We start from the raw sequence: 22,862 nt of genomic DNA on the forward strand, positions 1-22,862 counted from the left end.
AGGGCGCAGCATGAGAGATTCTGGGGGCACTGTACCCGCACTGGACACTGGAGCAGCAATCTGTTTGCAAGAGGAGCAATTCCAATAAGTAGGTTGTAAAGGAAATTTACTAGTTATGCAAATCCCGAGTATATTCTCCATAGTCACACTGATAATTATCAGAGGCCAATACAGCTTAAAAGAAGAAAAAAAGTTGCGGTGCTATCTAGTAAGTCGGGTCCTACATACACTCATATGCCAGAGTGACAGCCGTCTATACAAGCACACACAGCAGCAAACACCCAGCCGTGCTCTTCCAAATCCCACTCACTGAAGGCGATCTTTGGCTCCTGGCTATACAAAGATCACCCGGAACACATACTGACCTTTTCCCAAATCCCCTGCCACTTCTTGCTGACCTTTGACCCCCGAGTGGGAGAAGCATGCAAAATTGAAATAAAACAATAAGGCAACGACAAAACACAAATGTCAGCGATCTCACGTCACTCTGCAAAGCCGCGGAGGAGCAATGGATACGATGGAATGGCTCATGGAAGATGCACAACTTACCTCCATGGGGACATGATGGGAGTCGTTGTCCAGATGTGCTCTGCATCCGTACTGGGAGAGCACTTACCTTCTGCTTTGTATGGAATAACTCCCTATGTCATACCATCACTGAGGGAGCACTTACCTTTCAAGCTGGGAAATGGAGTGGCCTTATCCCGGCTGCTCTTGGTTGGAAGGGTTAAGCTGGACAAGCTGAAACTGCTGCTATGGCTCTTGTATAGATTACCTGGAAGGAGAGAGTTAAGAAAATGAGAGCGCGCCACGAGGGGACGAGAGCGCCGCCTCCGCGCCACGAGGGGACGAGAGCGCCGCCTCCGCGCCACGAGGGGACGAGAGCGCCGCCTCCGCGCCACGAGGGGACGAGAGCGCCGCCTCCGCGCCACGAGGGGACGAGAGCGCCGCCTCCGCGCCACGAGGGGACGAGAGCGCCGCCTCCGCGCCACGAGGGGACGAGAGCGCCGCCTCCGCGCCACGAGGGGACGAGAGCGCCGCCTCCGCGCCACGAGGGGACGAGAGCGCCGCCTCCGCGCCACGAGGGGACGAGAGCGCCGCCTCCGCGCCACGAGGGGACGAGAGCGCCGCCTCCGCGCCACGAGGGGACGAGAGCGCCGCCTCCGCGCCACGAGGGGACGAGAGCGCCGCCTCCGCGCCACGAGGGGACGAGAGCGCCGCCTCCGCGCCACGAGGGGACGAGAGCGCCGCCTCCGCGCCACGAGGGGACGAGAGCGCCGCCTCCGCGCCACGAGGGGACGAGAGCGCCGCCTCCGCGCCACGAGGGGACGAGAGCGCCGCCTCCGCGCCACGAGGGGACGAGAGCGCCGCCTCCGCGCCACATGCCCCGGGTGCCCATGGGTAAATCTCTTTAAAGACAAGACTCCAACTGCGTAACACACACTCAGACACCCGATCTGACGCACAGTAACCTTCCCACTGCCACACTTACTTGCAAAGGACATGATCCCCCCAAAGCCTTCATTATTGCTACTGGTGTTGGACACGGTCGAAGTGGGCGAGCTTCCTCGAGAATCAGTTTCTGCGTCAGAATCACTTGCTAGTTTCAGGCTGTTTGGTCGTAGCAGAGGCTTCTGGGAACTGACAACAGAGAGAAAATCACAGAAGATGTCCAGCAGGACTGAAGACGATGTGATTCTACAGACGTGATCGTCATCACATGGCGCATATGGCGATAATGGCGCATCTGTGCCAGTGTCCACATGTTGGGGGACGGTTGGGATCTTACCGGGTGCCATTGACTGTCTGGTTAAACATCGGTGTGTAACTTTCTTCCCTCTCCTCATTCTCCTCCTCTGGTGGAAATCCATACTGTGGTTCAAAATACGGATTGTCGTACTCGCGTCTCCGCGCCTCTCCACCGACTGATGCCTCGCTGTCACGTCGTTCCATCACCAGCCGGTTGAATGTGGGTGCAAAAGCAGGCAAGTGATTCTGCAGGACCCCCAAAACCTTCTCATCGGGCTCAGTAGAGTCTGCAGATTCTTGCTGAAATATTGGTGAAAAGATGACGTTAAACTTATTTTAAAGTTTCGGTTTTTAAGTTTCAGATCGGCAAATGTTTTAAAACATCAGGATGGGCCGCACAGGGTCTTCAAGTCTTACCAGCCCCAAATCAGTCCCTCAAACTGCAAGGTGCCAGGTCAAAATGGGGGACAAAAAGCCAGGGTCTGAACTGACTACGGAGATATGAAAGGGCTTTCTTTATAAGACATCTGGATATTAAACATATAACTAGGGAGGTCATCCTTGACTTATGGCATCCCAGCCTTCAACACCAATGTTTTTTACAGGCATTTGACCCCATTATCCATAAGGCTCCCCCGTACCGTGTTGGCTCCATGGATGACCGTACTGGGGCTGCTGCTGGCCGTGGTGCTGGATCCCGAGCGCGGCAGGTTGTTATCGGGAGAGTTCTCACCATCTGGTGCAGTTTCTTCCACCTCTCCTGCGTATTCATGGAAATCATCAAACTCCACTTCGCTGGCGTCTCCCAGAGCTGCATGCGTTAGTGGATCTACATCTGCAGGGAGAAAACGCAGTAATGTGAACTGAACCCTCAGAAGATTCATCCGTTCGATCACGTGTCTGACATGCACTCACTCGGCGTGTCCCCATTGATGTCACATTTTATCATTTCGCTGACAAAGTCTCCAAGGGAAGAGTATGAAGAGCTGGAGTCGTCATATTCCACGCTGTCGCTGCCGCTGCAAACACAACAAGTCGTCAGGGAACATTCATGGAAAGCTGCACCGCTACTACATAGGGAAACGCTGCCATTACTGGATCTATGGGAGCCTCAGATTTCACGTTGCCGATTGCTGGAGATACAACAGCAAAGATCACCATCGACCCGGACTAATGAGGCCTGGAAACCCCCCATATCCATGGAGGTGGAAAACCTTTTCATTCACTGTCTATGGGACTGATTGAAATAACAGTGCCCAGATATCTTCACCAGTCACATAGGCAATGAATAGAGATGTGGCGGGCTGGCATGACCATCCCTGCACTCAAAAGTCCTGTGGTGACCCCATGGTCAGACCATCACTAGTAGGCATCCTACCATCTATCCCGTACATCCACCTCTAATGTAATGGGGAAAGCCAAAGCACAAAACACAACCATCTGGGCTTTGCAGTCGTGAAAAATGACCGACCTGTCGTCAGTAGGATCAGAATCACTGTCCCGCTCCATGGGGACACTGAGGGCTTCAGCAAGCTGGGAGTTGGCATCGTACACCCGATAATGGATGGGCTGCAGCTGGTGGGCATACCACTTAGGCTTATCCCCAATAGACGCCGGGTCAAACATGTCTGAAAGGCGAGAACAAGTGTCATAAAGGGCAGCAGAGAACGAGGCACAGGGAAGAGACAGGGACTTACTGTTGTGGATCCTCTGAAAGGCAAAATTGGTGGGGTTCAGAGACCACTCTCCAAAGTACTCCACTGCCTGCGTTCTGGAAAGCTTCTCGGAGAAGAGGGACGCCTTGGGGCGCGAGGCCAGGAAGGAAGAAGCCTGGAAAGCCACCACGGGGCGAGGGAAGAGGCGCAGAGTCCGGGTATGAAACTGGAAACCATGCAGCATGTTGGGAGAGTTAAAGAACCGGACCATGGCGACCCTGAAGGTGGAAGAGAATGAGGACGAGTGTTACAGGGGCCACAATGCTGGAAAGATAATTCTTTGCATCAAAAACATTTCTCATCAATAAAAGACTCTAAATTCAGGAACCCTAAAGTCCGATGCTGCAACATCGGTGTATAAGGATAGACTAACATGTGCAGCCTATATCTCCGCCATTGGTGCCACCGCAGGACTCAATCCACAGCTAAATCTGCACGATGGACCACCATACTGTGCTGCAGATTGATAGCAAAGTTTATTGAAGAGGTGGAAGCCTCAGAAAATCGGCTGCATTACTGCACCGGACGCCGCCATTACATAAGGATAAGCTTGGATCATCTCAGTGAAGGAGAAAGTCCGGCAGCGCGGTCCTTATATAGGGTGCCAAGGAAGGGACTGGTGATCCAGACTTCTCAAAGTACAAACCTCAGCACCACAAGAGAGAAGGTGGCACTTACAGGTCTTACTGCAGTGTTATTTACTTTGATGGAGTCAAAACAGACATTGTCCAACGTTTTGCCCGAGGGCGGTCTTCATCAGCGACATCTGTGTGGAGCAGGAACTGCAATCATGGCCCAGTCAGCGCGGATTTACATGGCTATCCCATCTCATGTATTATAAATAAATACGTTTTTCATCCATTCGATTTATTTTGCACATGTATGGTGATGGACCGGGCGCCTTTACATTCACTCTGGCTCCTCATCTGCGCTTCCTGCCGGCATACTAAGAATTCAGGCAGTGCCAGCCGCGAAGTGCACCGTCTGCATGTGTGCATGCTCTTCTGGCCCGGCCATCATGTAAGCAGTGAGATGTATAGGACGGACCCGTGGAGCCGATCTGTACAGCTACACATGGCACACGGCGTCCGTGCACTCATCAGGGCGCTGGCTGTGCGCATGCTCACGGTTATCTCTGTACAGGACGGACCCCCGGAGCCTATCTACACAGATACACATGACACACGGCGTCCGTGCACTCATCAGGGCTCAGGTTATGCACCTGCTCATGGTTATCCCTGTATAGGACGGACCCCCGGATCCGATCTGTACAGCTACACATGGCATCCGTGCACTCATCAGGGCGCTGGCTGTGCGCATGCTCATAGTTATCTCTGTATAGGACGGACCCCCGGAGCCGATCTATACAGATACACATGACACACTGCGTCCGTGCACTCATCAGGGCTCAGGTTATGCACCTGCTCATGGTTATCTCTGTATAGGACGGACCCTCGGAGCCGATCTGTACAGCTACACATGGCGTCCGGGCACTGGCTGTGCGCCTGCTCACGGTTATCTCTGTATAGGACGGACCCCCGGAGCCGATCTATACAGCTACACATGCCACACTGTGTTCTTGCACTCATCAGGGCTCTCGCTGTGCACCTGCTCATGGTTATCTCTGTATAGGACGGACCCCCGGAGCTGATCTATACAGATACACATGACACACGGCGTCCGTGCACTCTTCAGGGCTCAGGTTATGCCCCTGCTCATGGTTATCTCTGTATAGGATGGACCCTGGAGCCGATCTGTACAGCTACACATGGCACACGGCGTCCGTGCACTCATCAGGGCTCTGGCTGTGCATCTGCTCACGGTTATCTCTGTATAGGACGGACCCCCGGAGCCGATCTATACAGCTACACATGGCACACGGCGTCCGTACACTCATCAGGGCTCTGGCTGTGAACATGCTCACGGTTATCTCTATATAGGACCACCGGAGCCAATCTATACAGCTACACATGGCGTCCGTGCACTCATCAGGGCTCTGGCTGTGCGCCTGCTCACGGTTATCTCTGTACAGGATGGACCCCCGGAGCCGATCTATACAGCTACACATGGCACACGGCGTCCGTGCACTCATCAGGGCTCTGGCTGCGCCCCTGCTCACGGTCATCTCTGTATAGGACGGACCCCCAGAGCGGATCTATACAGCTACACATGGCACACGGGGTCCGTGCACTCATCATGGCTCTGGCTGTGCGCCTGCTCACGGTTATCTCTGTATAGGACGGACCCCAGGAGCCGATCTATACAGATACACATGACACGGCGTCCGTGCACTCATCAGGGCTCTGGCTGTGCGCCTGCTCATGGTTATCTCTGTATAGGACGGACCCCAGGAGCCGATCTATACAGATACACATGACACACGGCGTCCGTGCACTCATCAGGGCTCTGGCTGTGCGCCTGCTCACGGTTATCTCTGTATAGGACGGACCGCCGGAGCCGATCTATACAGCTACACATGACACACGGCGTCCGTGCATTCATCAGGGCTCTGGCTGTGCGCCTGCTCACGGTTATCTCTGTGTAAATTTATGGCAATAACCGTGTAAACCTCAGAACAAGCCCCGTGTGGTGTACAAGTTATTTATCCTCCATCGGGCGGCGTCTTGTGAAGTCGATGCCGCTGCCACACAGACATCAGCAGCAGGGAGTGGAGCGGTGGGAGTGACGGGCACCTGTATAAGACCCAAACCCCCGAACGTGGCAAAGCCAATAAGCCCTATACCATGATAAGACGAAAGAATGTGGGTGTCCCAGGTCTTACCGTGTGGCCACGTCCACAGAATCCACGTCGTTCCCATAAATAAGAGGGTTGAACTCGGTGGAGGGCGTACCCTGCGCGTCGCTGTGGGGTCGCAGCATGGAGGCCTCCGAGCTCTCGTGGAATCGGTCCAGGTTCAGGATGGGCTGCGTGTTGAGGCTCATACTGGCCAGGGCCTACAGCAGGGAAGCACAGTCAGTCACAGTGCTATATACATGGTATACAGATCAGCTCAGCAAAAAGACATACAGATATAGAGACCGGCGCGGGTCCAGTTCCCCCGACCCTCCATGCCCCCCACAGTTCATTAAGAGAGCCGAAACCTAATCAACCTGGCACTGATTACTGGGGACAGGCAGCCTGAAAACACAGGGAAGACACTGGTTATATGGAGGGCTTCTCCACAACCAGACAGCGGGACGTGCAGCGGGCCGGGTAAAAAGTCCTGACATTTCCCCATAGGGCCCTGGGATATCGACTTTTAAGAACCCGAAGACATTATGGAGGTCACGGGGGCCCAATATTATCCCCTCTGTGTACTAGGAGAAAATCCAATGACTTATAGATTACAAAAAGTCCTGAAATGTTCATTGGCTGCTGAGGCCGGCAGCCCTAATCTTGCAGAGATCACTTCTCCGTGGACATATCATCACACAGACAATGCAGAATTTTTAGCAGATGGTAACAATGAGCCGCCACCCCCCCCGCGGGGCACCGCCACCACCCCCGGGGCACCGCCACCACCCACAACTTCTAAAGCATGCCCACACCCCCACTACTCCTATAACACTGCAGCCCATAGAAGATGCCCTTCCATCCCCATAGTTCTGTAATGTAAGAAAATAAAAAAATGTTAAAAATCTTGGGGGGGGGGGGGGGGGGGAAGGGGGATAGAATATCCAGCACTATGGGGCCTTAACTCAATAGGGGAAGAAAGCTAGGAGTCACCATCCCTTTAAGATCAGACCTATACCAGGACAAGAAGCGACGCCGCAGACCTCGTACATTTATTTCTAGATGAAACCATAAAAGGAAAGTGTGAAAATAGAAAGAACGGCAAGAACCTTGTTATCGGAGGCGAGAAGGCGCTGCTGCGTGATCACGGACATGCTGTGCAGACACTGAGGACGTCACATGACAACATCAGCGGCCAATCAGAGACAAGACGAACACATGAGCACAAAGAGACAGATGGAGGAAGAAAGTTACGATTCACAGATCACAGATGAGACGATGACAGCAAAACACAGGACAGAAGATTTCACTGTTATTTTTCCAAAGAGAAGAAAAAATAAACGTCAGCAACAGCACAATGTGGAGAGACGATCGTTGGAAGGGGCCTAAGGCCACTATGCTTTCGTTTGTTTACCCTAAATAGATCCAAAATGAATAACCTCCCCTCTTATAGGGTCAGAGCGACGATTTCACAGAGTTTCGAATTTCAGCTTCCCCACATACAGCCAGAGAGTTAGATAAGAACAGTGCGGTGTCCTGCCTCCACCACCAGGGGGAGCACTTAGGCTGAGTGTGGCTCCGCTGTGTTCCCAGCCTTATGGAGTATAATGGAAGTGCATCATCTGCCTTCAGTAAGGGCAGCGTTGGGCTGCAGGAATCGCACGTCTAAAGGGTATTTCCATCTTATAAAGGAGAGCATATCACTGGAGAATGCTACCACTGATTAGTTGAGACCTAACCTCTCAGACCCTTCAGATCCGGAGAAAGAAGAGGTCTTCCTCACCAGGACGGCATCCCCTCTCCAGTCCTTGCTCTCAGGCGCACCTGCCATCTAGCGCTGCACAGCCTCTCCCAGCTTTCTCTCCAGCGCTGCGCAGCCTCTCCCGGCTTTCTCTCCAGCGCTGCGCAGCCTCTCCCGGCTTTCTCTCTAGCGCTGCGCAGCCTCTCCCGGCTTCCTCTCTAGCGCTGCGCAGCCTCTCCCGGCTTCCTCTCTAGCGCTGCGAAGCCTCTCCCGGGTTTTCTCTAGCGCTGCGCAGCCTCTCCCGGCTTTTTCTCTAGCGCTGCGCAGCCTCTCTCGGCTTTCTCTCTAGCGCTGCGCAGCCTCTCTCGGCTTTCTCTCTAGCGCTGCGCAGCCTCTCCCAGCTTTTATGCCAGCACTCCGTCACCTCTCCAGCATTTCCTTACCCCACTAGAACTGCATACCATGTGTAATTGAACGTAATAATTTTTTGTTCAGGAAAAAGTTGAAAGAACATGGCGCTGAGTCTGAGTTGTGACCTCTTTGTCTAAATTGGTGGTGGTTTCAAATGGATGATTGCCACCAGAGAGGTGCTCTGTCATAATATGCAATGACAAAATAAGATGGAATATAGCCTATACTTGTATGGCCGTGCAGTACGGAGTGCGGAGCTCTGGCCCTCATAAAATATATAATAAGAACTTATTCATTTTGAACCTAAAGGGGAAAAAGAAAAAAGACAGAAGCACAATATCCGTGAGATACAAGGCAAGATGAAAGGGAAATAATCAGACAAGCTGACTGTGCAGGAAGCAGATGCTCCAACGATCGAACAATGCAAAAAGACCCCAAAGAGAAAATATAAAGAGAAAACCTGAGAAAAACACTGCAGAAAAATGTGCAAATGAAATACAGTGAAAACATATACAAAAAATAGACAAAAATAAACCAGGAAGGCAATATATGCACATAAAACACTACCTCTGAGATCACAGCTGCCCTGCTTTATTAGGAAAGCAATATAGTGAAGTGAGGTCTGTGTGTCGTCCCAGTAATAGTCTGGATGTGAGGTCTGTATGTCCTCCCTGTAATACAGGCTGGATGTGAGGTCTGTGTGTCCTCCCTGTAATACAGGCTGGATGTGAGGTCTGTGTGTCCCCCTGTAATACAGGCTGGATGTGAGGTCTGTGTGTTCAGGATGCTGCTGCCTTCAACCCTGGAATGAAGTCCTATAACATTAGAGCTTGTGTTTTCCTCTTCTTAGACAGCCTCTAATTAACCTCTTTTCTACTAATGCTGAAGGGTATGTGAATCTTGCAGAGTAGATGATCATTTGATGCTTCCCCCTTCACACGCCGATCTGCTGTGTAAAGCCTCATAACACTGAATAAAAAGAGAAGGAGAGCTGACACTAGCAGGGGCAATGTACTGTCGACCTAGGTCAGATGTCACAGGGCATTTAATTACAAGGAAGGAAAATATCGGACATTGAGAGACTATGAAGACAGTAAGTGCACATGGCACTTGGGCTGACTGTCCTTGATGGAGGCTGCGGTTTTCATCCACCATAGGGCCCTATTGTAAAAAGACGAAAACCTACAGCTTGGATCTTTAGTGTGGACCTCTGTATAGAGAAGATCAGCCTCCTATACAGCTGAATTAGTGACGCTCTATCAACCCACGTCAGGTGGAGGCCAAAGACGAGGCTAAAATGCTTTCCCCTGCATACACGATGAACATAGTGAATGAATGTGCACTTAGCTTTACAACAAGAAAGCAGGTAAAAAGCTGCAGGAAAGAGCAGCAGAAAAGACGCAAGAAACAATATAAATGGGCAAATGCAAAGGAACCATTGGAAATAACCCAGATGTATCCTCCCCACCCAAATGTAAATCCATCCGTCACCTGTTTCAGGTGCTTCTTGAGCTCTGAAGCTTCGGGCTCCGGGAGGACCGGCAGCAGCTCAGCATTGCTGGGGGCCACAACCTGTTCAGAAACATAAATGCTGAATAATGCTGGATATATAACCACACCAGGACTTCAGAAGAGGGCGGCCGAGGAGCCCGGCTTACCTTGTTGGTGTCCAGGTCTACCAGCCACACGTCGTCCGGCATCCTGAAGTCAGACTTGTAGAGGAAGAAGCTAGCAGGAACGCCGATGATATACGGGGTCGGTGCCAGGAGAAGCTGAACAAGAAGCACATTGTCACATAAAGAAGCAGCAAATGGGGGAAAGTAACAGACATCTGAGATTAGGATCTGCTGCTCGAGGCCAAGATGAAGGAGCAGGGATCGTCCATCTTACCTGCTCTGCAGAGGCCATGCACGTGGGCAGAAGAGGGATCACAGGAAACATATATTCAAGAGGGTAAATCATCGATACGAACGCCATCACCGACATCGACAATGCATTGTAGTCCCGGGACTGAAGAACCACCTGAAAAAAAAAAAAAAAAAAAAAAAGAGGCATATAATGTCAGATCTGGAAGCCACAGATCCATCGAATGCCCTATCAGTGGCCAATAATATGCCCGCCAAGTGGTCGGGTTACCACATGTAGCAGTGCTTACACATGGATCTCACATCCAGCCTGTATTACTGGGAGGACACACAGATCTCACATACAGCCTGTATTACTGAGAGAAACACATCTCACATCCAGCCTGTATTACTGGGAGAAACACACATCTCACATCCAGCCTGTATTACTGGGAGGATACACAGACCTCACATCCAGCCTGTATTACTGGGAGGATACACAGACCTCACATCCAGTCTATTACTGGGGGGGGGAGACACACAGACCTCACCATCCAGCCTGTATTACTGGGAGAGACACACAGAGCTCATATCCAGCCTGTATTACTGGGAGGATATATAGATCTCACATCCAGCCTTTATTACTGGGAGAAACACACCGATCTCACAGGTGGGCAATGTCATATGTGAACTACTATGTGACTACTTCCAACCCCACACATCTTTAGTGGGCACAACGGTCAAAATTAAGTGTCTGATCAGAATTTTCCCCGATTCCGGCTTGAGTATTTCAATCACAAGGAAAAATCGTTGGGCGCACAATCTCGGTGCCAGCGTGATCACAGTGCTAAAACATATGGCGTATAAATGTACACTTGCAGCACAGGGGTTATTGAGGCTGTGTGAAATATGAAAGTAAAAAATGGTCTCTTTCCAGGAACAGCGCCAGTTTTCTCCATGGGTCGTGTGCGGTACTGCAACCCAGTCGCAACGTGGTGTCTGGGAATAGGGTGTAAGACTAAGCCCAGACAGTGGACGTGACTGCCAGCTGCACCCGCTGTTTTACCTTATGTTCCAGCAGAATACAGGACAAGACTTGCAGACAGGCCTCCACGCCAAGGAGCTCTAGGGGCAAGTGTAGGGGGAAATCCACCAGAGAGAATCGGGATGGGTCTGGAAGGGCGAAGGTCAAGGACGGCTGCAGCTCTAAGGGCAAGACTTCCACATCCACCCTCTTCTGGCCGGCCACGGGTGTGGGGGAACGCAGCAAGCGATAAATCCAAGCCTCGATTTCCCGCAGGTCGTGCAGGAGAACGTTGGACTTCTCTTCTAACTGTATGGCGCCGGTGAAGATCCTCCACATGGTGTCCCTGAGGCACAGCGATCCGAGCATTAGCATCCAGACAAAAACTACACCACATTTAATTTTTCCAACCATTTTTAAAAAGCCAAAATAATGTAACAAATTTTTTTTGCAATTGGGTTTTGTGGTGAAATATGTGTATATATATCTATATGTGTGTAGAGGCATATGTCTAGGGTTATATGTGTGCCTAGTGATAATGTAACATCTGTCCTGAAGGCAAGTCGCACCTAGGTGTTAAAGCTGGAGTTACACTAAACGACTTACCAACGATCCCGACCAGCGATACGACCTGGCCGTGATCGTTGGTAAGTCGTTGTGTGGTCGCTGGGGAGCTGTCACACAGACAGCTCTCTCCAGCGACCAACGATTAGGGGAACGACTTCGGCATCGTTGAAACTGTCTTCAACGATGCCGAAGTCCCCCTGCAGCACCCGGGTAACCAGGGTAAACATCGGGTTACTAAGTGCAGGGCCGCGCTTAGTAACCCGATATTTACCCTGGTTACCATTGTATAAGTAAAAAAAAAACACTACATACTCACATTCTGATGTCTGTAACGTCCCCCGCCGGCGTCCACAGGGTTAAAACTGCTTTCGGCAAGAGCGTTGCTAATATGCACGCGCTGCTGCCGAGAGCTTCCCTGCACTGAATGTGTCAGCGCCGGCAGTAACAGCGGTGACATCACTGCTGTGCTCTGCTTTACGGCCGGCGCTGACACAGTCAGTGCAGGGAAGCTCTCGGCAGCAGCGCGTGCATATTAGCAGCGCTCTTGCCGAAAGCAGTTTTAACCCTGTGGACGCCGGGGGACGTGACAGACATCAGAATGTGAGTATGTACTGTTTTTTTTTTTTTTACTTTTACAATGGTAACCAGGGTAAATATCGGGTTACTAAGCGCGGCCATGCGCTTAGTAACCCGATATTTACCCTGGTTACAAGTGAACACATCGCTGGATCGGCGTCACACACGCCGATCCAGCGATGACAGCGGGTGATCAGCGACCAAAAAAAGGTCCTGATCATTCCCATCGACCAACGATCTCCCAGCAGGGGCCTGATCGTTGGTCGCTGTCACACATAACAAGATCGTTAGCGGGATCGTTGCTACGTCACCAAAAGCGTGACGTTGCAACGATATCGTTAACGATATCATTATGTGTGACTCAGCCTTAACAGGTACTTCCTTGGGATTAGTAGACATTGTGTCTCCCTATCTCACCAGGAGGTCTAGCTAGAGCCGAGAAGAAAGGGAACCTTTGGCACCTTCTAGGACTTGGGAGGAGGGATGCTAATTGCGGCCGGAGGGCATCTATTCCTGAGAACCTTTTTCACAAGTATCGCAAGAGAAAATAATGAATTCATTGGGGGCGCGGCCGTGGCCCAATTAAACAGGCAGCAGTTATGATATTGACCTGAGGGGGCCGGTCTAGAAACCTGACCTCCAGACCAAAGTTATAAATTTAGGCTGCAGACAGAGAATTGTGTTCACATGTTGGGGGCAGCCTGAGAAGCTGGTGTGATCCAATCTACATTCGTCCTACCTCAGGGAGCAGAAAGCAACTACCAGTTAGATAATTTCTGTAAGTTTCTCCTGTTTATTTTATACTGTTTTACATAAGCTGTATGTATTTTTATCATATTTTTATACCTTTTTCTTATTGTAAGCATTGAACCTTTTATTATTAAAGCATAAAACTTTAACAAGTTGAACCTTGAATGTTCTAAAAGAATCCATAGCCTAAGGTGTGAGCCTTATGAGTGATAGACATATTTTTATTAGTATTATTTCTGGGACTCTTCGCCCGTGTATTCGATGAGTTGTGGCAGCGTGTCTGAGCAGGTGTGCACCAGTTCTTCAAGGTTCAACTCAGTGCTTACTTAGACATACTTGCAAACAGTTGCCTCTCCCCGTTTTTCTTTTCTATCTTTTATTTGGCAAAGGCTGTTCATCGATATGGCAGCCCAGTACAAGAAGCAGAGAGGAATAGAGACGGCCGACAGATCCAAGGACGCGCCTTGGTCGAGCAAGACAGAGCAAAGTGCTGGAACATCTGGGCAAGGAGAGAGCCCACCTCAGAGAGACCCAGCAATGCCAGCTCTTGCACCAGGGATGCCTGATGGAAGTGTCAGCAATGCCAGTGCTGAGGAGCCTATGGACTGTACTTTGCAAATGGACTTGCAACGGCTGGGAACAAGTGATCCCAATCTGCGCATGCAGCTTATTCTACAGTACCGACAGGCTGAGAGAGAGGCTGCAGAACGCCGGGACCGACAGGCTGAGAGAGAGGCTGCAGAACGCCGGGAGGACAGAGCGTTCCAGCTTCAGATGGCTCAAATAGAGCAGGGTGTCAGTCCTCAGATAACCCCCTCCCAGGACATAAATCTAAGGAGACCACGTCTAGAAAACTTCCCTGTGATGGAGAAGGATACGGACTTAGATACTTTCCTGCGGGGATTTGAAAAAACTTGCAGGCAGTACCATCTACCCCGTGAGCAGTGGGCACAGTATCTAACCCCAGGGTTGAGAGGCAAAGCCCTGGAAGTTTTTGCTGGCCTCCCACCAGAGCTAGATGCGAACTATGAGGCCATAAAAGAGGCCCTTGATCAGGAAATACAACCTGACACCAGAAGTATATCGGAGAAAGTTCCGGAACCTACAACGTGGATCAACTGACAGCTATGCGGATGTTGTGAGCACCTTGAGGACCACGTTCCACCAATGGATTAAGGGACTTTCTGTTAACAGTTTTGAGGACTTAACGGATCTTATGGTCAAGGATCAGTTTCTTCACATGTGCCCCATGGATGTACGACAATTTGTGTGTGATCGGGAGCTACAAACTGCGGATCACGCTGCAAGGATTGCAGACTGCTATGTGGCTAACAGGATGCCTGAGGTGCGGAAGCCATCGGAATTCAGCTGGAGGGGAGGTAAGCCACACGGGGACCCTTCTCCCTCAGCCGGCCGATCACCAGTGGTGTCCAAGCCCACCTTCTATGGGGCCCCGGGGAATAGACATTCTCTAGGCGATGCACGCCGGTGCTTCTCCTGCAACAAAGTGGGACATGTTAGCGCTGTCTGCCCTGATAGGGAGAAACGCCCAACTACCACCACAAAGCAGTCTGTGCCCCCACCGTCTGTCCTCTTTGTAGCTGGCTCTGATGCGAGGGCGAATGAGAACTGCCAATCTGTCACTGTTGGCAATAAAGTCACCATTGGTCTCAGAGACACGGGGGCAGAGGTGACCCTGGTGCGTCCAGCCATGATAACCCCTGCCGATATCATACCAGGAAAGACTACGTCTATAACCGGGATTGGAGGGGTCAGCCCTGCCGTGCCCATGGCCCATGTGTACCTGGACTGGGGAGCAGGGAAAGGACTGGGAGAAGAAGTGGGAGTATCAGAGGCTACTCCCACCAATGTGTTGCTAGGCACGGACCTGGGGAGGATGGTGTCCCACTATGTTCCTCCATTGCAAGTAAATAATGCAGAGAAGGTGGAAGAAGGAGACCCACCTGAGATCCCGTGCGAGGAGGGAAAATGTCCCAATGCACAGGACTGTAATTATGTGGCAGCTGTGACCCGGAGTCAGGCTGAGGCTCAGACTCAGGCCCAGAGATTAGAGGACGAGTCTCAGACAGAACTGCCAGGACAGGAGGCCCATACTGTGGTCCCGGAGCCTCCATACATGGCAGACCCACCAAGGTCCCCGATGACAGACACTAAAAACTCAGCTTCAGACCAGGGCCTGGAAGTCACACTAGGCCAGGGCCTGCAGGCTGACCGTCAGAGCTTCCAGGAGGCCCTGCAGACAGATGTCAGTCTGGAGGAGCTCAGATGTCTTGCAGACCGACCCCCTGCTGCTTCTGACAAGGAGAGAGTATACTGGGACCAGGGCAGACTGTATACAGAGACTATCCCCATGGATACTACAGAATCTTGGGACTATGAAAGGCGGCTGATCGTCCCTTATCCATTTAGGGAACAATTATTGATTGCCCATGAAATTCCTTTGGCCGGACACCTTGGAATACAAAAGCTCGCCTGACAACTTCTATTGGCCCAAGATGGGGACAGATATTGCCAATTACTGCCGATCATGTGTAGTTTGTCAGAGAGTTGGGAAGTCCGGGAATATACAGAAAGCTCCATTGATACCACTGCCTGTGATCGATGAACCTTTCCAGAGAGTGGCTGTGGATATCATAGGGCCACTTGCAATCCCTAGCAGCTCTGGCAAAAAAGGAGATTTTTGTGTACTCACCGTAAAATCTCGTTCTCTTAGCCTCTAATTGGGGGGCACAGGACCATGGGTGTTATGCTGCTGTCCACTAGGAGGCGACACTTTGCATAATCTGAAAAAGATTAACCGTGGCTCCTCCTCTGCAGTATACACCCTTGGACGGCGTCAGCCTTCTCCAGTTTTGTGCAAAAGCAGTAGGAGGAACGTAACATGAATGACAGACATGCCTATAAAAAGGCCACTATGTACGAGCTCAAAGAACAATATGAGAACTCAACAGTAACAACGGCCCAAAAAGGGCAACAGGGTGGGAGCTGTGTCCCCCAATTAGAGAAAGATTTTACGGTGAGTACACAAAAATCTCCTTTACTCTGTCGCCTCATTGGGGGACACAGGACCATGGGACGTCCTAAAGCAGTCCCTGGGTGGGAAGCAATGGACGAATATTGAGCAGGCAGGCCCCTATACTTAGGGCACCGCCGCCTGCAGAACACATCTACCCAGGCTCGCTTCCGCTGAGGACTGGGTATGAACCCTGTAGTGTTTAGTAAACGAGTGTGGGCTAGTACAAGTGGCCGCTTTACACACTTGTGCCGAAGCCTGGAGCCGAATGGCCCGGGAGGCCCCTACCGCCCGTGTAGAGTGTGCCGTAATACTGGCTGGAAGAGGAGAATTCTTAAGGCGGTTGGCCTCTTGTATTGTGGATGTGCTCTTCCTGGCAAGGGTAGCTTTGGAAGCTGGGAGACCCTTGCGGCCGCCTTCCGGAAGAAGGAAAAGGGATCAGACCTCCGGAAGGACGCAGTCCTAGACTCATATATACGCAATGCCCTGACAAGGTCAAGCGCATGCAGAGCCTTCTCCACCCTATGAACCGGACAAAGGGAAGGCAGAGAAATTTCCTCATTGAGGTGGAAGTTGGACACAACCTTCGGAAGGAAGGATGGGACCGTACGGAGAACTACCTTGTCCTGGTGAAAAACCAGGAAAGGCCGTCTGCATGAGAGTGCTGTCAGTTCAGACACCCTGCGTAGCGAGGTGATTGCCACCAGGAAAAAAACACCTTCTGGGAGAGAAGGCACAGCGGGACCTCCTTACGGGGTTCGAAGGGTGGTTCCTGCAATGCTGTCAGGACCAGGTTGAGGTCCCACGTTTCTAGTGGTCGTCTGTAGGAGGGAACCAATCGGGAAACCCAATGAAGAAAAGTCCTTACTTGCGGCTTGGTAGCAATGCGCCTTTGAAAAAAAGCACTGAGAGGTCTGACACCTGGCTCTTAGGCGAGCCAGGGACAGCCTGGCCTCCAGACCCGATTGGAGAAAAAAACAGGTAGTTCGGGGAGGGAAGAAGGGAATGGGGTCTGGCCGTGAGATTCGCACCAGGTAAAGAGAACTTTCCAGGTACGGTCATAGATCTTGGCAGAGGCTGGCTTCCGTGCCCTGATCATGGTCCTAATGACGTCCGTCGAGAGACCTGCCTGGGTTAGAACCCAGGTTTCAAGGGCCATGCCGTCAAATTGAGAGCCCCTGAGTTCTGGTGGTAGAACGGGCCTTGTGATAGAAGATCCGGGTGGTCGGGGAGGCGCCAGGGGGCGTCTGCTGAAAGTTGTACGACGTCGGCGTACCATGTATGTCTGGGCCAGACCGGTGCGATTAAGATGGTTGGAACTCCATCTTGCTTGATCTTCCTCACCACTCTGGATAGCAGGGGGAGAGGTGGAAAAATGTACAGAGGCTGGAACTGGGTCCAGTCGTGAACCAGCGCGTCTGCTCCGAGCGACCGCGGATCGTGTGTTCTGGCCATGAAGTTGGAGACCTTGGCATTGAAGTGGGATGCCATTAGGTCCACATCCGGGGTCCCCCAGCGATGGCAGATGTGACGAAAAATTTCGGGATGGAGTGACCACTCTCCCGAATCTATTCCTTGTCGTCTAAGGAAGTCTGCTTCCCAGTTGTCCACACCTGGAATGTGGACCACCGAGAGAACCGAGCCTGTGTCCTCCACCCAGTGGAGGATGTGTGACACTTCTTGCATCGCCTGGGTACTGCGGGTCCCCCCTTGGTGATTCACATATGCCACAGTGGTGGCATTGTCCGATTGTATTCTGATGTGAGAGGCTGCCAGTAAGTGATGGAAGGCCCTCAATGCCAGGAGGATGGCACGAATTCCCAGGATGTTGATGGGCATGGTCGCTTCCACTGGGGACCACTTGCCCTGTGCCCTGTGGTGTAGGTGCACTGAACCCCAACCCGTCAGGCTCGCATCGGTGGTCAGAACCTTCCAATGACCTGTGAGAAAGGATTTCCCCTTTGCTAGCGAGGTTGGCTTGAGCCACCAGTGCAGGGACCTCTCGGTTGACCACGTTAGCCGGAACTCCCTGTCGAGAGAGAAAGGGATTCCTGTCCCAGGACATGAGAATGGCTAGTTGGAGAGGCCTGAGGTGAAACTGGGCCAAATTGGGACCGCTTCTATTGCTGCCCCCATCCTGCCGAGGACTCATGGCAAACCGGAGATCGAAGGGGTTTGCGGAAGAGGATGCGAACTCCTAGGCGGAGAGCCAGTTCCTTGTGCCTGGGAAAGAGCACTAGACCCCTGGAGGTGTTGTATAGCATTCCCAGGAAGGTCAGAGACAGACTCGGGGTTGGTGATGACCTTTGTAGGTTGACTAACCAGCCCATGCGACTCAGTGTCGATTGTGATTGAGACGCTGAGCTCGCAGTCCTTGAAGGCAGGAGCCTTGATGAGTATATCATCCGGGTATGGAACGACTACTATGCCTCTGGAGTGCAGGACGTCCATGGTGGCTGCCATGACCTTGGTAAACACTCTGGGAGCCGTGGCGAGTCCAAACAGGAGAGCCACGAACTGGTAGTGGTCCTCGTCGATTGCGAACCTGAGAAAACTCTGACGAGCAGGTGCAATCGGTATATGCAGGTATGCGTCTTGTATTTCTATGAAGGCGAGATATTCTCCCTTCTCCATGGACGCAATGATGGACCAAAGGGGACTCCAGTGGAAGTGACGAACCCGTACATATTTGTTGAGTTGTTTTAGGTCGTATGCTGCCTCCTTCCTTGGGGACTACGAATAGATTGGAGTAGAACCCTCGGAAGCGCCCGGCCGTGGGAACCGGTACTATGACTCCTGCTTGAAGTAGCGAGGGAACCGCTTGGTGGAAGGCACGAGCCTTGGCTGGCGGTTTTGGGGGAACAGAGAGCAAGACTCGGTTCGGTGGGTTGGAGGTTGAACACTATCTTGTATCCGGAAGACACTAGTTCCCTGACCCACCTGTCTTCTGTAGTAGGCATCCAGACTTGCTGGAAGAGCAAAGTCGGCCGCCTACGGATGGGATGTCTTCCGGGGTCCGTGAGTCATGAGGAGGAAAAAAAATCTGAGGTTTACCTCCTTTGGGCTTTGACTGGCCTGCTTTTAACTGCCAGGTCTTGTCCGACCTTTGCGCCGACCAGGAGTTGTCCCTGTGTGGGGAACAGCTACGATTTTGTGCTGGACGCGAGACGGACCAGCCCGAGGAATTCTGAAAGGATCGGAATCGGTTTTGTTACACTTCTTGTAAGTGCGTATAGGTTTTAGTTGAGGGAGAGAGGTACTCTTCCCCCCCAGTGGCGTTGGATATCATTGTGTCCAACTTTTCAACGAAAGGTCACCCACTGAGATACGGGAGGTGCGTGAGGGACTTCTTTGAGGCTGCGTCCGCTTTCCATTCCGCAGCCAAAGGATACGCCGAATCGTGATGCCGTTTGATGCTATCCCCGCTACGCCCCTTGCTGAATACAGAGCTGCATGAAGCATGCAATCTGCTACAACTGCTATTTGAACCGCTTGGTCCGACAGCTCAGGAGCAGATGCTTGGAGGCCAGCTTGTAAATTTTTTGGCCCAAGCCAGTATGGCCTTGGCAGCCCAAACTGAAGCGAACTCGGGAGCCAGGGAGGCCCCTGCCGCCTCGAAAATTGAACGAGCCATGCGTTCTAACTGCTGGTCTGCTGCGTCCCTGAGGGTTGAGCTATCTGGCAGTGAAAGGAGAGTCTGTGCTGCTAGTCTAGAGACTGGGGGGTCCACTTCGGGTGGATCTGTCCATTCCTTGGTGTCCTTCTGTGGGAAAGGGCTGTCCATTCCTTGGTGTCCTTCTGTGGGAAAGGGCTGTCCATTCCTTGGTGTCCTTCTGTGGGAAAGGGTACCTTGCCTCCAGATATTTGCGATTAGCGAATTTTTTCTCAGGCTGCGAGAGCTGCTCTATAAGGATCGCTTTAAACTCTGGGTGGTTAGAGAAAACCTTAGGCGGCTTCAGAGGTCCTTCAAAGGAAATCCTCTGGTGGCAGATTAGAAATGTCCAGCACCCGATGGATGGAAGAGATTATGTCCTCGACTAGCGCTGTATTGCTAGGGGGGATTGGGATCAGGGTCCCCTCCGTTTCCCTGTCTGAGTCGGAGTCACAGATGTGTATCACTGAGGCGTCCCCTGCTGGGTGAGCTGGGGAGGAGGCCTTCTCTGGTCAGGGACTGTGGAGATCTGCATTGTCTGCCCCTGGAAGGGGACGGTCTAGATGACTTGGAACTACGGTGTCTCTCCCTAGAAGGGGATGACCGTGTGCTATGGGATGACGCAGATGGACTTGACCTATGGGTCCGCTTGCGTCCTGACCTAGACGTAGATGTGCCAGGTCGTTCTGTTCCTAAGTCAAGCTCTCCCTTTGCTGGGTAGCGGTCATAGCCGAGGCATGACTCTGCAAAGCCTGAAGCAATGTGGAGGTTTCGTTATCTATAGACTGAACCGGACCCCCCCGGATTTAAAGGCAGAATAGCAGTGGGGCTGTAAGTGGGAGGGGGGCCCTGTGAGGGGTCCCCCTGAGGCAGTATAGTGCTGGTGCTGCCGCAGAGACAGGGGCGCAGGGAGCCCTGTGTCTGTATGTGCCATGCCTGCCTGCACTCCCCCCGGCCCCGACAGGAGCCCGCAGCTGCGCTGGGGTCCCTGGATGCAGGCGCAGTGTGCTGGCCCATTGCTGGGAGCTGTAGAATGCTGCCTGTACAGGCCCTACCTGAGGTGTCTCAACCTAATGCCCCCAGATAGGGATTAGGGAGGGTGCTGTTGTCACCTTCAGGGGCCTTTATCCTCGCCTCGACCTCAACCCAGAAACCAAAAGGAATTGGGGAAGGAGGGGGAGTCTCGACTTCGAACCAGCACCCGAGGGACTGGGGAAGGAGCGGCATGGGGAATAGCCATCTCTACTTCAACCGGGCACCCCATAATAGGGAGCCGAGGAAGGAGCCATGCCGGGAGTCTCACAGGAGACCCACTTTTCTTCATCTGTAATCCGTCGGAAAAAAAACGGAGTAAAAAATCTTGGGTGTGCCTCCTATGCGACACTAGGCAAAAACTGGAGAAGGCTGATGCCGTCCAGGGGTGTATACTGCAGAGGAGGAGCCACAGTTAATCTTTTTCAGATTATGCATAGTGTCGCCTCCTAGTGGACAGCAGCATAACACCCATGGTCCTGTGTCCCCCCAATGAGGCGACAGAGTAAATATATCCTCACAGTGGTGGACTATGCTACACGATACCGGAAGCTGTGACACGGTCCTCCATCCAAGCAGACAAAGTGGCGGATGCTTTACTGACTGTGTTCTCTCGTGTGGGTTTCCCCAGGGAAATGTTGACCTATCAGGGAACCCAGTTCATGTCTGATCTGATGGAAAGCCTCTGTGAGAGGATACTAGTACAGCATTTTGTGGCCAGCGCCTATCATCCCCAAACCAACAGACTCTGCGAGCGTTTTAATGGAACATTAAAGCAAATGCTCAAAATGCTGGTGGAGACTGAAGGGAGAGACTGGGAGCGGTACCTCCCCCATCTGTTTGCCTACAGAGAGGTACCCCAGGCGTCTACTGGATTCACCCCTTTGAACTGGTTTATGGGAGGAGGGTCAGGGGGCCACTTCATTTGATTAAGGACTGTTGGGAGGACGACTCCAGAACTACTGGAGTCTCAGTGGTCGAATATGTACTGCGGCTCAGAGGGAGAATGCAAAAACTGAGCAACCTGGCCCATGAGAATGTGACCCAGGCCCAAATCAACCAGAAGGTCTGGTACGACCGTAATGGCAGACTAAGGGCCTACGAGGAAGGGCAGAAGGTTTGGGTGTTGGTCCCTATGTTACAGAATAAATTACAGGCCGCATGGGAGGGACCATATACTGTACATAAGCGGCTGAATGATGTTAATTATGTGGTGACACTAGATGAGCATGCAAAGCCTCAGAAAGTGTTTCATGTAAATATGTTGAAGGCTCATTATGCCAGGGAGGCCTGTGTCTTACCTGTCTGTAGCCTGCCTGAAGAGGGGAAGGCTGATCTGTTACTGGATGTGGGGGCCGGGACTCAGTGCGTGGAGTCCCTGGAGTCAGCAGAGTTTAACCCTGAGCTATCCCTCAGTCAGAGGTCTGAGCTGATGGGGGCGCTCAGCGAGTTCACCAAAGTCTTCACAGGGGAGCCTGGGAGGACACACTTAGCAGTTCACCATGTGGACACTGGTACTAATCCCCCATTACGGCAGTCTGCATACCGTGTGTCAGCAGAGGTGAAGGCACACATGAGGGAACAGGTAGAGGAGATGCTAAAACTCAAGGTGATACAAAAATCCCAGAGTGCCTGGGCCTCGCCTGTGGTTCTTGTCCCAAAAAAGGACCGTACTACCCGGTCCTGTGTAGACTACAGGAAATTAAATGTACCGACTACAAGTGAGGTCTACCCCATGCCGAGGATAGATGAGCTGTTAGAGCAGCTAGCTAAAGCATCGTACCTTACCATCATGGACCTGAGTAGAGGATACTGGCAGATACCCCTGACCAGAGAAGCTCAGGAGAGGTCTGCCTTTATAACGCCATTCGGGCTGTTTGAGTTTCTGGTGATGCCCTTTGGTATGAAGAATGCCCCTGCGACCTTCCAGAGGTTGGTCAATCACTTATTGGAAAGATGTGATGGTTTTGCCGTCGTTTATCTTGATGATATAGCCATCTTTAGTGATTCTTGGGAGGAACACCTCGTACATC

The 22,862-nt window shown here is 52.0% G+C and overlaps 1 protein-coding gene across 38 annotated transcripts in view; it reads right to left on the reverse strand.

The window, feature by feature from the left end:
- Positions 1–22,862, reverse strand: part of MADD (MAP kinase activating death domain) — a 71,044-nt gene that overhangs the window by 34,266 nt on the left and 13,916 nt on the right. For 24 of the 38 annotated variants that reach the window (XM_077286796.1, XM_077286792.1, XM_077286794.1 and 21 more), the window contains exons 4-16: positions 11,261–11,564; positions 10,241–10,372; positions 10,009–10,122; positions 9,842–9,922; positions 7,308–7,364; positions 6,247–6,419; positions 3,447–3,682; positions 3,221–3,377; positions 2,665–2,768; positions 2,391–2,584; positions 1,790–2,049; positions 1,493–1,641; positions 674–775 (exon numbers count right to left, since the gene is read on the reverse strand). In XM_077286796.1, the coding sequence (XP_077142911.1) occupies positions 674–775; positions 1,493–1,641; positions 1,790–2,049; positions 2,391–2,584; positions 2,665–2,768; positions 3,221–3,377; positions 3,447–3,682; positions 6,247–6,419; positions 7,308–7,364; positions 9,842–9,922; positions 10,009–10,122; positions 10,241–10,372; positions 11,261–11,564 (2,063 nt within the window). The remainder of the gene's footprint in view (positions 1–673; positions 776–1,492; positions 1,642–1,789; positions 2,050–2,390; positions 2,585–2,664; positions 2,769–3,220; positions 3,378–3,446; positions 3,683–6,246; positions 6,420–7,307; positions 7,365–9,841; positions 9,923–10,008; positions 10,123–10,240; positions 10,373–11,260; positions 11,565–22,862) is intronic. The other 14 variants (XM_077286797.1, XM_077286793.1, XM_077286795.1 and 11 more) reach the window with 1 other exon arrangement.

The sequence above is a fragment of the Ranitomeya variabilis genome, chromosome 2 (genome assembly GCF_051348905.1).
Source record: "Ranitomeya variabilis isolate aRanVar5 chromosome 2, aRanVar5.hap1, whole genome shotgun sequence".
In the NCBI taxonomy this organism is placed as follows: domain Eukaryota; kingdom Metazoa; phylum Chordata; class Amphibia; order Anura; family Dendrobatidae; genus Ranitomeya; species Ranitomeya variabilis.